Here is a 16805-nt window from a genome sequence, read left to right on the forward strand (position 1 = left end):
AAAACAGACCAAGCAAGGCATCCTGGCCACGGCGGAATCCACAGAAAGAAAACGGACCGAGCAAGGCGTCCCGGCTGCAGCGGAATCCACGGAAAGAAAACGGACCGAGCAAGGCGTCCCGGCCGCGGCGGAATCCATGGAAAGAAAACAGACCGGCAGCCCGGGCGAAGAGGCGCACAGCCATGCCACGCTCCCTGGGAGCCACGGGCACCGTGGAGACAGAGCGAGAGGCCAGGAAGTGAGAGGGGATCCTGAAGACGCCTCCACCAAAGACAAAGGGCAAGGAAAATTGTCAGGTGCAGAGGACTTGCTGGATGGCTGAGGGGACCGGCCACAGCACGAGTGAGACACAGGTGACCGCAGACAGCGAGGGAGGAAGCACGGAAGACCCTCTTAAGAGCTCCCAGGGGTGTGGGGGACGCGCAGGTATCAGCATCCTCGTCTCTCCTAAAATCCCAGGAGGAGAGAGAAATAATTGGAGCGCAGAAAACAGTTGAAGAAACAACGAGCCACATTTTCCTGGCACTGGAAGGCTCACTGAGAGTCAAAGGAGACGGAGGAGAAACCACGGCCAGAGGCACTACAGGAAAACCTAAGAACACCAAGGCCCCAGATGGTTACCACCGAGCACCGAGCGCCAACTTGACCCTCCTGGGTGTGTCTGGGAGGGTGTTGCCAAAGGAGATGAGCATTTGAGTCAGTGGCTGGGGAAGGCAGACCCACCCTTCATTTGGTGGGCACCATCTAGTCAGCTGCCAGCGAATATAACGCAAATGTGAAAAGGAGAGACGGCCTCGCCTCCCAGCCTCCATCTTTCTCCCGTGCTGGACGCTTCCTGCCCTCGAACATCAGACTCCAGGTTCTTCAGTTTTGAGACTTGGACTGGCCTCCTTGCTCCTCAGCCTGCAGACGGCCTCTTGTGGGACCTTGTGGTCATATAAGTTAGCTGAAACTTTCAAAAAATAAAAATTCTATTGACACAAGATTTTCAATAGCAACCGTGAATGCAAGATCTTAGAAGGTCACTTTGAAAGTACCGAAGGAGAAGTTCAAGCTCAGGGTTTTACAGCCAGCTAAACGGTCATTTCTCGTGCAGGCACAGGACAACGACCTCACGGAGACAAGGCCTTGTGAGGTTTGCCATGGTGAGGCCCACTTTGAAAACACCTTCAGAGCCAGTAGTCACAAAGAAAAGCCAGGGGGTGGAGCAACATGGGCAGTGCCCTGAGACACAGGCAGCAAGCGTGTAGAGACGCGGGAGGTGAGTGCAGGGACGCGGGAGGTGAGTGCCCTGAGACACGGGCAGTGAGTGCAGGGACGCGGGAGGTGAGTGCCCTGAGACACGGGCAGTGAGTGCAGGGACGCGGGAGGTGAGTGCCGAGACACGGGCAGTGAGTGCAGGGACGCGGGAGGTGAGTGCAGAGACGCGGGAGGTGAGTGCCCTGAGACACGGGCAGTGAGTGCAGGGACGCGGGAGGTGAGTGCAGAGACGCGGGAGGTGAGTGCCCTGAGACACGGGCAGTGAGTGCAGGGACGCGGGAGGTGAGTGCAGAGACGCGGGAGGTGAGTGCCCTGAGACGCAGGAGGTGAGTGCAGGGACGCAGGAGGTGAGTGCAGGGACGCGGGAGGTGAGTGCAGAGACACGGGAGGTGAGTGCCCTGAGACGCAGGAGGTGAGTGCAGGCACGCAGGAGGTGAGTGCCCTGAGACGCGGGAGGTGAGTGCAGGGACGCGGGAGGTGAATGCAGAGACGCGGGAGGTGAGTGCAGAGACGCGGGAGGTGAGTGCAGGGACGCGGGAGGTGAGTGCCCTGAGACGTGGGAGGTGAGTGCCCTGAGACGCGGGAGGTGAGTGCCCTGACACACGGGAGGTGAGTGCAGAGACGCGGGAAGTGAGTGCAGAGACGCGGGAGGTGAGTGCAGGGACGCGGGAGGTGAGTGCCCTGACACACGGGAGGTGAGTGCACAGATGCAGGAGGTGAGTGCCCTGAGACGCAGGAGGTGAGTGCAGAGACGCGGGAGGTGAGTGCAGTGACGCGGGAGGTGAGTGCAGAGATGTGGGAGGTGAGTGCCCTGAGACGCGGGAGGTGAGTGCAGAGACGCGGGAGGTGAGTGCAGAGACGCGGGAGGTGAGTGCAGAGATGTGGGAGGTGAGTGCCCTGAGACGCGGGAGGTGAGTGCCCTGAGATGCGGGAGGTGAGTGCAGGGAAGCGGGAGGTGAGTGCAGAGTAGCGGGAAGTGACTGCCCTGAGACGCGGGAGGTACACTGAGCACATGACTTTCTAACGCTGACTCTCGCCTGTCCCTACCCCAAACCCACGTGTTCATATCAACCCGAATTAAGTTGGTTCTGGATGATCCAGTGTGATGGGGTGGAAGGAGGCCGCACGTGGGGAGACGGTGCTAGGTCATTTGTCTTAAGCAGGAAATAGTATAGAAATTGAGAAATCTAGCAACAAACAGTGAATGGTACACATGTGTGTAAATCCTTTCCACAACAAGGAGTGACCATCCAAAGAATAAAAACCAGCAGAACAACGGGGCACATAAACGGTGGGAGAAAGAAGGAAACCAGACAAGCACGGCAGCAGAAGTCGGAGAGAAAGTGCCACGGACGGACGCGTGACGGGCCGCCAGATGTGTCTTTTGAAGACTTCGCAACAACTGTTAACTAAACAGATTCAGATTAATGAAAGGACAGACTCTGCATGGATGTCTTTAGCAATATGCTGTCTAAAGAAGACCCACTTAATACAATGGTTAGTGAAAAGTTGAAAATAAAGGGATGAAAAAAGATTTACTATGAAAACAGTGACCAAAAGACAGAGGAGGTCCTAAGTGGGTACTAGAAAAGCTGGACTTTAAGTAAAAAATAGGAGAGTAAAAGAAGGATGCTTGAAAGTGTAATAAACAAGAACAGATATGTAACTTACAAATGCAGACCCAAAACATAAGAAGCCATGCTGAGGGCTACGGGTGCACAGGTACCCCTGACGGTGGGGACTTCAGTGAACCCTCTTGGGAAGTGGCTGTTAGGGAAAGAATGAGCCGTATCATGGGTGGTTTGTACAGCACAGTCAAAACCACCAAACTAAGAGATGCCGTGAGATTTCCTATCTGATAGGGTCTGGCTCTGTGTCCCCACCCAAATCTCATGTTGTAGTTCCCATAATTCCCACACGTGGTGGGAGGGAGCTGGTGGGTCTTCCCCGTGCTGTCCCCGTGAGAGTGAATGTGTCTCACGAGATCCGACGGCTTTAAAAGCAGGAGTTTCTCTGCACAAGCCCTCTCCCTGCCTGCTGCCATCCACGTAAGATGTGACTTGCTCCTTCTTGCCTTCCACCATGATTGTGAGGCCTCCCCAGCCATGTGGAACGCTAAGTCCAATCAACCTCTTTATTTTGTAAATTGCCCAGTCTCAGGTATGTCCTTACCAGCAGCGTGAAAATGGAGTAACACAATATCCAAGAAGTCCTTCTCCAACACACACACAGAACTGACGGAAGAAAATCAAGTACTAAGTCAACAGGGGCCTCAGTCACCTCCCAAGAATCAGCACCGCCCAGACTGCGTCCTGAGACCACAGAACAGAGAGTCAAAAACAGGGGCCACCAGAGAGCTCAGACGCCCGGAAACTCATGTCCACCATCGATTACACACACACACACACACACACACACAGGTCCACGTACAGACGCACTCTCACTGAACATGGGTGAGCTGCAGAGCCTGCAGGCCTTCTGTTTGTGCAGGCCACACATACATGTCCACACACACATACTTACAGGCATGCTGTCACTGAACACACGTGCTCACCGCAGGCTTTCTGAGGACACCCACAGTGCCTCCACTTACCGATCTGCACAGCTGGGAATGCTCTGTTTGGAGAGAAGAGCTGGGAGGAGAACGAGGCTGCGTGAGAACTGGGGGTACTGCAAGGCTGCCTGGCGCAGGGGCTTCCGGGGAGGGAAGTGGGTAAGCACAAAGGGCCTTGCTCAGGCCCATGACAAGCATCCCGTAAACCAAGGAGGTGACCCACCGACCCCGGCCCTGAGTGGCAGAGGAGGGAAAAAGCTGCCTCTCTGAAAGGGCTTACAGAACTCGGGCTGTCTGGAACCACCTCTGACTTGGGCCACTGGCTCTCTGGGCAGAGGTCAGCCTGGCACACGCACCCTGAGCTCAGGATCTGCAGGGCTTGCCAGCCTGTGGCTGTGGGCCAAGTCCAGCCCACCGCCTGTTTTCGTGAATAGGGTGTTACTGGCACAGTCACACCCATCATCTACATGTGGAGACAAGGCCTCATGTGGCCCCCGACGCTGAAGAGACTGCGCTCCAGCCCTTCACAGAAGGTACCTGTCCCGCTCGGGAGCTCCTCTAAGCCATGCACGGCTGCACGCCTGCCAGGCTGCTCCCGTTTCCTGGGTTCCCAGGGGCTGAGAGCAGAGGGGGTGAGACAGAGCCACACAGAGCAGGTGATGGGGACGGACTTCCAGCCCCGAGGCGCGCACCTGGGAGACACTGGGCAGCCCCTGCTCAGCCCTGGCACTCAATGCTGTGTCCTGGGTTTTGCTCACAAACCTGCCAAGTGCCCCTCAGTATTCCGGCAATGCACATGACACAGATACGGGCTGTCAGCACACGCATGCACATGCACGCACGCACACACGCACACACACGTGCATGCTCACAGTGAGGGAGGCAAGACTGGTAAGTGAACAATGTGACATTTGGATACAATCACAGCCAAAAGATCAATATGAGAACTCCTAAGAGTTACAAGAATGAAATATATTTTTCATCGATTTGTTGTTTTAAACCATTAAAAAGATGGGTAAGCGTGTTAAAGCAGGGTAAATACTTAGGGCACTAAACACACTCCCACTTGCGCATCGTGTGGAAAATCGATCTCACTGACATACTTTCAAAGCAAAACCCCCAAAATCAGACAGCGCTCCTCAGGCACCGAGGGCATTTTCAGGAAGAATAACGACTCCTGGAAAACAAGAGGCCACACGTCACAGCCGAACCTGGCGCCTGCCTCGCCCGCACAGCACCTCACTTGAGTCCAGTATCTTGGCTCAAATTCACTTCCACGGTTGTTTTGAGAAAGAATCACAAAAATGTCCAAATTCCCTTTTTTGTTTAAATTGGCCAAGTGGCACCTATTTGCCTGAAGCGCCAAAGCAGACAGTGAGGGAGGGAATCGATGGTAGGAAATGGAGAGGGGGGGCCTCTGCGCCCAGGCGGGCTGCCCAGCGCTGACATTATTGATTTTACCTAGTTCAGCTGGCCTTGTAATTAAAATGTAAATTTGAGAAAGAGATTATGTCCTGACAGAAATGGTAGGATTAAGGGGAAGATAAAGGCCCCTCAGTGAAAATTCAGAGAAAGAAATGAGAAAGAAAAAGAGCACGGGTTTCCTCCGTGGTGTGGATTGAGACTAAATCTAACTACTTCAGATTCACCCACGTTTAATTGCAAAAACAGCGACAGAATATAAATTAGTGTTATGAACTGAGCTGGCCCCTCCGCCTGCCCCCACGGTTCCCGCCTGGTCCCCGCCTCCGGCACTCCTGGGGCCCCAGGGGTGTGAAGCGGAGTGAGGCCGGGGGTCCTCCCTGCGCACCCCAGAGGGCAGCTCTGTCGCCAGGGCCTGCCCCTCCTTTGGGCCCTCCAGCCCTTGCCTGGGGCTGGTACAGCTGGTGCCGCATGCTCGCACCCGGGCGACTCCCAGCAAGGCCGCCAAGGGTACCCAGGCCAGGCTCACAGGGGACATCGGCACCTTCAAGGCTGAAGGCAGAACGTGGTTAGCCTTCTCACTTCAAGAAGTCAATCAGTGGCAATAAAACCACCAGGGCCTCTGCCTGCCCCAGGCAAGGCTGTGATGGAGCTCTCAGCTTCTAAGGCACCCTCCCCTCCACCGGGGCAGGCGTGGGCCCTGAGAGGAAAGGGGCAGGTGCCATGCAGTGGAGGAGGCTTGGAGCCAGCAGAGGAAGGCGCTGTGGGGACCTGCAGCTGCAGTGAAAGAACCAGCGGCCAGTGCACCAGCTGTGCACACTTCCCTGGACCAGGACCGACCCAGCAGGGACAGCTCATCATCTGCTGAGCCTGGGGCCTGAGCTGGAGACACACATCTAGAGGTGTCTTCACAACCAGGGTCAGGCTGGGACAGCCTACGGGTGAGGCTTAGCGAGGACTGCCACGCCCAGTGCCTACCTGTGACCCTGTGAGGCTCGGTGTACCTGCAGCAGGGCTGTGTCAGAGCAGGCGTCCCAGCACACCTGGCAGGGGCTGCAAGGCCTGTGCAGCTCGGCCCCCTTGGCTGGACGCTATTGTCGATGGACTCAGGACCCCTGGGCTCCAGTGGGGAGGGGATGGCCAGGCCTGGTGATGCGTGAGCGCTGTCACCGTTGTGTTTGGCCACAGGCCGGGGGAGCCTCACCTCTTCTGATGAAAGGAGACCGCTCTGTTCTTTGGGGAGAGTCACCTCGTTTGACTTTCGCTTCTGGCCTTGCTTCAGATAATTTACAGCCACGAGTCAGGTTTTAGGGAAAGTGTGGATTTCTGCCTTTGAGACGCCACACATCACCCCGTCTAAGATGTGTAAGTTCTGCTGAAAAGGCTCAGAAGCCATCATAACAGGCCCGTGCAGAGGCCCAAGGCCAGGAAATGTCAGTGACACTACAGGCCAAGGGTCAGTGCCAGCTCCCAGACTCCGAAGATGCCCAGGAGGGGTCCGGGAGATGAGGCAGCCCAGCAGGCCAGGTCAGGGCAGGCCCCGGCTGCAGCACCTCCAGGAGACACCTCTGTGCTTCCACCGTGCTCCGGGGGCTGGACCCACGGCCTGGTCCACCTGAGGGCGGCCAAGAGCCACGAAGGAGATTGCAGCGGCCAACAGCGTGCTCAGGCACCCCCAGGGCCCTCATGTCAGGCGTGGGGACTCCTGCCCGAGGTGGGGAATCAGCAGAAACACCATTTCAGGTGGACACTGGTGTTGGAAGAACAGTGTGTGGGGGGTGGGGGTGGGGGTGGGGGAAGCCCGATGAGGGCACAGCTGGGGCTGCGTCTCGGTGGGGGAAGTGAGGTCGGTGGCGGGGAGAGGCGTGCAGGTCCCTCAGCTTCTGCCTGCCTGGCCAGAACCCCTGCAGAAGCAGCACAAGACCCTGGTCCAGAATGGGCCAGGCCCCAATCGTGCCCAGAGAGAGGTCCCGGCTGGCCCCAGGTGTCTGAGGCTTTCTTCCAGACCCTCAAGCTCACACTGACCCCAGGAGCTCAGCCTTCCCAGCCTGGGCCCTCCCTGGGCAGCCCTAGGGCAGAAGACAGCAGGCCCCAGTAAACAGGACCATACAAATGGAAGGTCGTTAGAAGCCTGGTTGTGCTAATTCGGCATGACACCCTTAATGGGTCATATCTTCACACATGAGTTGTCTAATCATCTAAATTCTCTTAACAAATTTACATCTCTTCTTATAGACTCTGATTGAAACCAACTTGTCCATTTCACACAAAAGCTGACGGTCTTGTTTTCATTTGCTTCCCCTCCATGCAAACACCACTGTGGGTACTCTGGGGAACTTAAAGAGTAGACCCACCTGGGTCCACGCCCATCCCCAAGGGCCACAATCCTGGGTGTGGCACGGGAACACGGCTTTGAGCCCTCGACGGCACAGGCTGTGGCAGCGTTCGGCACCTCCCAAGTGCTCCCTGACAGGGAGAAGAGCCCCTTGCCGTGGAGCGCACAGAAGCCCTGGGCCCAGACCTGAGGCTGTGGCATCACCAGCGGTGAGGAGGGATACCTGCGCTTGTGACGCCCCTAAACGGGGTGGGGAGCCTGGAGGGCGTGGGGTGGCGGCCCCTCCCACCTGCCAGCAACAGCTCCTGTAGCTGCGGTAATCACACCCACAACCCTCAAGTTCAAGGAGCCCACCAGGGCCCACACTCGTGAGACCTTTCTGTCCCTGAGCAGGGCTGCTGACGGCACAGAGGGAGAGGTCAGGACCTGCCCCGCCGCGTCATTAGAGCAGGCCGGTGTGCTCCACACACAAGAACCAAGGGTGGGATGGTGGCCCCTGCCCCAGACCTGGGCACCTGAGGGCCTGCCTGGCAGAGGAGGACCAGCAGGACCACCAGAGAAGGAGCCCAACTCGGGGCCGGCTGCAGGGAGGGCCCCAGGCCCGAGAGCCCGAGATGGAGCCAGAGCGCAGAGGAAAAGCACACACACGACTTCTCGGCCTTGTGGCTACGACCACGAGCAGGAACAGCAGCATTTTAAACCAAAGCAGCAGTTACCACAAGACGGGCTCCAGGCCCTGCCCCCGAGGTCATGACTCCAAGGGGCCACATCCTGAGTGGGGGACCCTCCACCCAGGCGCCCCCCTAACGGGCCCTGCTGCTCACCATACTCAGGCCGCAGGTGGTCGGGGATGTGGGGCTCATACCCCTCCTTCTCAGGGACCTCCACAAAGTCCTCATCATCCTCATCTTCCTCCGCATCCCCCAGGGCTTCTGTCTGTGGAAAAACACCCCAGTACAAATCAACCCCCAGACCCTGTATATGAACACAGCTTGCGGTGGGCAGAGCCCTGGAAATTCCTGTTTCTTGTGGAGCTTTCTTTCCTGCTTAGGGCTCCAACATCAGCCATGGCTGGACTGCACTTAAGGTCGTCTCCAAGGCTGTTCTTGTTCCCCAAAATCACACCACCTCTGCACTGCCCCTGTGCTGGGGGCTGTTTAGAGTCTATGTTAAAACCACGAACTGTAACCCTGGCTGACTCTCCAGGTCCCTGTCGGAGGTGCTGTCCTCCTGTGGAATGGCATCACACGGGTACGAGGGCGGCGGTGCCCCCGGGGCTTAGGGGAGTTATCTTCCCACCAGGTGGTGCAGGTGTGTCTGCTCTTAGGCAACGGGCCAGGGCTAGCTCCCCACACAGGGTTCTCCAGTGGTGCTGGAGCATGTCAGATGACAAAAAGGGACAAGTGCTTCTGGAACATTCTGTCCTTGAGGTCTTGTATGAAAACCACCTCCATTTCCTTTTGACAAGGTCACTTCTCTGCCAGGGTAGGTGTGGGGGGATCCCTCACTGAGTCTGGAGAGCCCTCGTGCCACCCCCGCCTCCCTCCTCCCATTGAGGAGCTGGAGAATGGCAGCAAGGCTTGCTTTCTTTTTCCCCTGAGAAAAGCCAGTTCCTTGAGCCCACTCTGCCCCTTCCTGCACCCGACTCGGTGGGCAGAGGCAGGGACCTGCGTGGTGACTCATCTCATCAGGCCAGAGAAAGACGGTTGCTCCTCCACATAGCACGGCTGTGGCACAAGACACCATGGCCGCAGCTATAACCACAGGACCAGCCCAGGCAGGCCTCCTCTGTTGGTAACAGAATGACAAGCTGTCTTGTGGGCATAACAGGGCCAAGAAGAATAGAGGAGGCGCCTGCCTCCCTGCTGCCTGCCCTGGTAAAGCTGTTCTCTTCCCAGAAGCTGCTGCTGCAGTCCTGGCTTCTGTGTACACTGGATAGTGAGCCCACTGCTCAATAACATGGCCACACGGTGGGCACCACCTGCTCCCTCCACGTGCTCAGAAGTGGCCGTGGACAAGCTCTTCTCCGCCTTACCTTCCCTCCGGCCTGCATCCTTCCAACAGCCCCACCACAGCCCAGGACAGGGTGTGGGAGCTTGCACGCAGGCCCCAGGGCACACCATCCTTCCCTGAGAGCCCCGCCTCTACAGCTCACCCACCACAAACCTGGTGTGGGCTCAGCACAGCAGGGCGGTCATTCCTCACCTTCACCTCCCTCAGGCCAGGAGAGGGGCTGGCAGGGCTGCTAGGGCAGCTGAAGGTCATGCCCCCAGGGTGGCCAGGGTGAAGGTTCCTGGGGTGGTTGGGGTGGAGGTGCCCCAGGGTGGAGGTACCCCAGGGGTGGAGGCGCCTGCATTCCTGTTCCCACAGCACAGCTGAGGGAAACTTCCCAGAAGGGAGATCCCTGTTGGAGGAATACCAAGCAAGGGGACCCTTAATGGGTTTATAAGAGAAAAACCAAAAAACAGAATCACTCTGACACACACCTTCATTTCTAAAAAGCATTCCCAGCAGCAACACCTCAAAGGCGCCTGCAATCGCAGCTATTTCCTATAGGGAGGAAGGACAACCGAAGAGGGGCCTGACCCCTGACCCCCAGGGCGGGAGCCCACGTGTTCACCAGAGACAAAGCTCGGGTGTGCAGGGGACCATGGTTCCACGCCCAGCCCCCACGGAGCCAGGCCACACAAGGCCACGGGCCCAGGCACCAGCATCCTGCTGGGAGGTGGCCCCCCATGGAGCCAGGCCACACGAGGCCACGGGGCCCAGGCACCAGCACCCTGCCGGGAGGTGGCCCCCATGGAGCCAGGCCACACAAGGCCACGGGGCCCAGGCACCAGCACCCTGCCGGGAGGTGGCCCCCACGGAGCCAGGCCACACAAGGCCACGGGGACAGGCACCAGCATCGTGCCGGGAGGTGGCCCCCACAGAGCCAGGCCACACGAGGCCACGGGGACAGGCACCAGCATCGTGCCGGGAGGTGGCCCCCACAGAGCCAGGCCACACGAGGCCACGGGGACAGGCACCAGCACCCTGCCGGGAGGTGGCCCCCACGGAGCCAGGCCACACAAGGCCACGGGGACAGGCACCAGCATCGTGCCGGGAGGTGGCCCCCACAGGGCCAGGCCACACGAGGCCACGGGGACAGGCACCAGCATCGTGCCGGGAGGTGGCCCCCACAGGGCCAGGCCACACGAGGCCACGGGGACAGGCACCAGCATCGTGCCGGGAGGTGGCCCCCACAGAGCCAGGCCACACGAGGCCACGGGGACAGGCACCAGCATCGTGCCGGGAGGTGGCCCCGGCACCAATTGTCAGACCAAGTGCACTTGCTTAGGAGCAGCCCACTGCTGAGCATCTGGGAAGCACAGGAGACATTAATCACTGGAAACTGTAATTTTTGTTATCAGTCTAACACTGATCAAAAGGGAAGCCTGTCTCCACCGCTGACCTGTGAAACGTCCCAATTATACTCTTTGGAAATGACGGGGGCACTTAACTCCCGCGCTGAGCAAATGATGGCGATCCATCACGTCTGAATAACAACAAGCCACGGACCTGAAAATTATTTCTGTACAGAATCTGCCAGGAATTTATGAAAGGTGGAGAGCAGCCCAAGGTTTCAGGGCATTACGGTTCTCAGCCAGTGCAGCGCGTATCCCACACTAAACAGAATTTATGTGTTTTAATTTTCTAAAAGGTAGATGTGGACCGGGTGCTACAATGCATAACATATACTGCCAGATTTTAAATATGGGGGTCGTTTTCAAAAAATATTATGCTTATTGTTCGCACCCTTGAATTTCATAGGGGACTTTTATCAAATTTTCATTTCCTAAAAAATATTCAACTGCTCAGCTAACTATTAGGAATTATACCTTCTTTCTCCCCAAATAATGGTTCATTTCTGTGATTAAATTTGGAGCCTTGGGTTCCCTTTTGTTCTTAAATTAGCGCTGATGAGGCCACCCTGGTCCTGGTGAGCATCTGCCTCTGTAACACTGGCCAGGTCCGTGGGTGGATCTTCCTTCACCTCTAAGGAAGCCCCAGGGCTTTCTCCTGGGCAAGAGCCCACCACAGCCACCATTTCCATACTTCAGCTTGAAACTACTTAGAGGCCGTGGTAGGCCCTCAAACCACAGCAACTCAGCATTGAGGGACTTCACTGCTGATACTAAATGGAAGGCTGAAAGCTGCTGTTTTCAGGGTTCAATTCACACGGGATAAACTCTCATGTCTGAATCCCACAGATGCACAGTGCGGTCACCTCCGACATCTGCTGCTGGGCACGCTGAACACCAGGGACAGGCAGGGATGCTGAAGATGGGGAAGCTGTGAGCCCAGGACGCTGTGTGGCTGCTCACGGGCCTGTTCGGAGGACAGGAACAGCGTGGTCACCAGGGACAGAGCTCCCTGAGGCCTCGAAGCGCATGGAGCCCAAAGGGAGGGTGAGGCCCCGCATGAAGCACCCCTTCCACGTGGTCCCACACGCCTCAAGTTCACCTCTAAGAAGTCAAATCATCAAGTGGCGACCGGCAAGAGCCACCTGCCCTCAAGGTGAGGGACAGATGAGCCGGGGGCCAGCACCACGGGTCTGCAGGCCCTGCTGAGGGGCTGGGCACCGGCGCTGGGGGGCTCTGGATGAGCAAGAATCCTGGAAAGGAGATCACACACTCTATGTGGCACTGGGGCTGGAGATGTCCACAAAATGAGGTTAGGTTTGGAAAAGGTTCTCAAGAGCAGTCTGCTTTTACCCTGACCTGGAAGCCGAGTTTCCTGTGATAAAGCAGGGGCATGGCAGGCACAGGTCACCCGCAGGCCGTCCCTCCCAAGGGGGCTGTGACCTGTGCCCACACCTTCCCTAATGGGCCAAGTCCCCTGTGGGGCATTGGAAGTCTCCCGAGGCTGGTCTGCAGTGCAGGAGCTACAGGAGCTATAGACCCCTGGACATGGAGAGCCAAGACCACCCGTGCGTGCACAGGGCGCCTCCAAAGGAACCCCAGCTGCCGCGGGGAGGCAGGCAGGAGCACTCCGGCCTCTGCTGGCTTCATACACATGGATTCTTACCCACACTTAAAAGGATTTAGAAAAATGAGCCTCCACGATCATAATTAAACAAGCAATAAAATGGCTAAAATATACAATGCAATCAGTTCACAGAAGTAGGGTGGCGACGTTACTAATTATGTGAGAAGGAAAGGGAGAGGAGAGGCCCGTGTGAAGGGGCAGGTCCGTCCGCCACACGCAGGCTGGGAGATACAGCTGGGGCCATTAAATAAATTTTGTACCATCTAATTAACTTGGTGCGCGGTCTCAATTACTTTTCACCCAAGAAATCACTTTTGTTCAGTTTTATGTGTGTCTGTTTCCCTTTTTATAAAAAAAAAAAAAAAAATGATGTAAGGCCTCGTCAGACAAGTGAGTTCCAAACTGCATTTGTCTTTCAGCGCCTTGATGGCTATGCGTTTAAAAACCCATTCTATCTTATAAACTAAAAATTAAACGTGCTCAGCTGTGATGGTCGTCATTGCATCTGCTATTTATATGCTAATGCCCTCCCTGGAAGGCCGTGCAAATTGCCCGGCCAGGCCAATATCTCATGTGCATCTCTGGCTGCCAGGGACGCACCTTGAGAGGACGGAGGGCGGCGCGGTGCAGGGCTGACCACAGTGAGCGTGCGGGAAGGGCAACTGGCGGGCAGCACTGTCGGGGCCGAGCGGAACCTGCTGGACACAGACACAGCAGCACGGGCGCGTCCTCACCTCCGAAACGAGAGCCTGGAGGTTCTGCTGAAGCAAATCCTTGCTTTCTATGATGACTGGTTCTTTACTATAAAATCTACACTCATCAATACACTCTAACAAGAATATCACAAAACACAGTGCCGTGGGCCTCTTCCCATTCTCGTCTAACCCAGATCACTCCCAGGAACGAGGCTCAGACAGACCTGCCCTTGGGAGCTGCCAGCCAGCACGGTGGGCCTCAGGCCACTTTCTGGAGTCCCAGCTGCAGGGACCAGGGCCACAGCACCACAGGCCTGGGGGCCTTCTTGGGTGTAAGAGGAGGAGGCCTCAGGTTCACAGGATGCCTGGAGGTCAATTCCAGAGCCAGGCTAGGGGCAAAATTTCTGCTGGGTCCCCAGGGCCGCCTGCCAGATGGAGACATACATCTGTCGACTAGATGCAGGCCGGGGGTCCTGGGTCTGTGTTGCCCTCCAGATGGATGGAGCTGGGCCAGGGCGGCCTCTTCTCCTGGGGCAGCCAAACTGGTATTTGTCCCTGGGTCCCACATAGGACGTTCTGAGCAGAGGCTGTGGGCCTGGTTCTTACCGAGCAGGAGCTGTGTGCGGTGCTCAGGAAGCTGGTTGAGGCACCAGGGGTCACGCGGACTTTATGTAAATGCCCCCTTCAGTGGAGAGCGGGAACGACTTCTTAGGAAGTCTGGCACCTCCAAATCTAGTAGCTCCGGCCCCCGAGCTCTGCAGAGAAAGCTAATTCTGGGCTCGGGAAAATGAAGGCTGCCTGTGTCCTTGCTCCCGGGCTCCGGGGTGAGTCACACACACACTCGGCTCACAGGGGCGGGAAAGGACCCTGCTTCAGCCTGACCTTCTCAGGGAAGGAGAGTGCAGCCAGGGCCCACAGGGGCCAGAACGCCAGCCTCTGGGAAGCGGGTGTGGCCACAGCATCGGTTCGTCAGGCAGCCCTCAGGCGCACTCACATTCATCAGGCAGCCAGGCCTGGACAAGGACGCCGGGGCCCACACGGCTTCTCCCGGGCTCAGCTTCCCTGTCTGTAAAATGGGGTGGAAAACCAATCAACCCCACACGGCTGCTTTCCAAATGAAAGGGGTAACAGCATGGGGAGGTGTTTCAAGGAGCGCTGGGCTTGTCTGGCAAGTGCCCTCTGTTTTGCAGACAGGTACTGAGGGACGGTGGAAGTCCAAGAGACGGGTCTGTGCCACCGGTGTGGGAGGGAGGGCTGGCACGAGGCCCTGGCTGGGCCTAAGATGTTCTCCCCATGTTCCCCGTGCTGACTCCAGAGAACCTGTGTATCTGCGCCCTGCCCCCCGCGGGCAGTCCTCAGGACGCGGCAGCGCACGGCGGCTTGGCCTTCCGTGTGATGGAGGGGCCCCATCACCCAGGAAGGTTGTTTCCCGGCCCTACTGCGGTACAAGGTTTCCCAACCACGCTGATTTAGGTCCCTCCTCCCCTGCCTGTGCCTGGTGGGTCCACATTTCATTCCTGGGTTTTCAGTTTCTGTCCTTTTCACCTCCCGGAAGTCGGACACTCCCATGGCTCCACAGCATCACAGAAAACCTTCCCTCATGCACAGCAGGGAAAGGAGGTGGGGCCTTGATCCCAGGGGCTGACAGCGTTTCCCGGGAGGCTGTTGGCTGCATCCCGGAGCCCACTGAACATCAGAGGGCAGAATGCTTCTGGCATCTAACTCCAAAGATCAGAGCTTTGGTGGTGAGGCCGGCGGAGGAGGCAGGCAGGCGGCCGACAGAGAAAGAAAACCCCAGAGTCGGGGAGGACGACTCCGGTTCTGTGGGCAATGGAGGACGCATCCACAGCCGAACCCATGTGGCTGCCACATCAGACTCAACGTCGGCAAGAACAAAAACAAACGCATATCTTTCAGCCACGGAAACAAGTAACCCGGTAACTAGTGGAAGGAAAGAGAGAGCCACGCTGATGGTACTAAAGAGAATGATGCTTAAGATGGGTTTCGGACTCACTGGCTGATAGGAAATTAATATTTTGTCAATTACACAATACAAAGTAATTGGTGATCTGAGCTATGTAATTTGGCAGCAGGCAATGTGAAAGTTTCCAGAGGATTTTTATCAGCTCAGTGAATGACGCAGCCATGGATGATCACGCCAGCCCTACAGCGCCGCAAGGCTGGACACTCAATCTACCAAACGACGCCGCACATCGACCCAGGAGATTCGCCCTCGGCCTGCTCCCAGACGGAAGCCACACAGAGGTACTCCAAACGCACAGCACACATATTCAAACCAGCATGAGTATTTTCTGAAGACAGAACATCTGTGTCAAAAGGAGAACAGTATTACATAGAAACCAAGTGGGAAATGTTAAAAAGGAAAGACACGGTGTCTGCTCCCAGAGCACCGGCCGGAGCCGTCGCAGGACAGGCGGGGCCTTCCGGGGCTGGGCTCCTGCCTCCTGCCTGCAGCTAGCAGCGTTCCATGTTCCCATCTCCTACACATTTGTTGGAAGTTCTAAAAATATTGAAATCAGGCATGATTGAATTAGTGTGCCCTGTTCTACACACGGAGTTAATGACGCCAATCCCGTGCTAAATGGGGAGACACGGAGGGAAGTGATTTAAACTCTCTGTAAACTTTATTCGAAAATTAACGAGGAGCACCTTGTTCATAATTTCTAATTAAAACGGCTCTAATTAACATCCACGTTCGTCAGCCAGCCCCACCTGCCGCACACACGCCACTCGGACGCGGCGGCCGCGCGGAGCCAGGAAGGAGATGGGCAGATACTGCAGTGGTGCCACAGCATCTATTCTGGGAAGCAACGCTCACCTGGGCCAGGCGAGCCCGCCAATCACTTCATCTCCAGGCAGCTCCTCGCACTCCAGCTACCGTGAGCAAAATCTCCAAGGACTTCAGAGCGGTGCTTTAAAAAAAACCAGTTTGCGGAGAAGAGTCTAGAAAGCGTCCATTCAACTGACAAAGGAGCAGCGTGGCGCCTCCCTTCCCACCGGAGCTGTGACATCCTCAATCCAGCCTCACAGGCCCTGCTGCCCTTGCACACTCACCAGCTCTGAAGCACAGCTGGGGCACGTCTGCTGGCCGGACCATGTGGTCAAAGGGGGTGAGGGGCCCTCCAAGCACTGTCAGTCCTGGCCGCAGACACCCCCCGCCCAGTGCCACCACTCAGATCTTGAGAGGACGCACACAGATGGGTCAGGAGTGAGTGGGCCCCCGGCCGGGAGTGAGCAAGGACAGTGGGAGGGCAGCAGGCCCCGGGCGCTGGGTCAGGGTGGCTGCCTGTGTGCCGAGGGCTGGGGTCACGTGCCATGGAGGGACAGTGCTGGCAGCTCCACCACGTGGGGTGTGAGGCGCTCACGTCAGAGTCACTCAGAAGCTCAGAGACAGCTAACAGTGTCGGCGGGGTCTCCGGGACCTGGTGGGTGGGAGCAGCAGCAGCTGGGGTCCTTCAGGTGGCCGTGCCCTGCCCAGTACCCTCCTGCA

The 16805-nt window shown here is 57.2% G+C and overlaps 1 protein-coding gene across 4 annotated transcripts in view; it reads right to left on the reverse strand.

The window, feature by feature from the left end:
* Nucleotides 1–16805, reverse strand: part of UVSSA (UV stimulated scaffold protein A) — a 42939-nt gene that overhangs the window by 14005 nt on the left and 12129 nt on the right. For all 4 annotated transcript variants that reach the window (XM_030801128.1, XM_012499750.2, XM_030801129.1 and 1 more), the window contains one exon: nt 8396–8507. In XM_030801128.1, the coding sequence (XP_030656988.1) occupies nt 8396–8507 (112 nt within the window). The remainder of the gene's footprint in view (nt 1–8395; nt 8508–16805) is intronic.

Source organism: Nomascus leucogenys, chromosome 20 (assembly GCF_006542625.1).
Source record: "Nomascus leucogenys isolate Asia chromosome 20, Asia_NLE_v1, whole genome shotgun sequence".
In the NCBI taxonomy this organism is placed as follows: Eukaryota; Metazoa; Chordata; class Mammalia; order Primates; family Hylobatidae; genus Nomascus; species Nomascus leucogenys.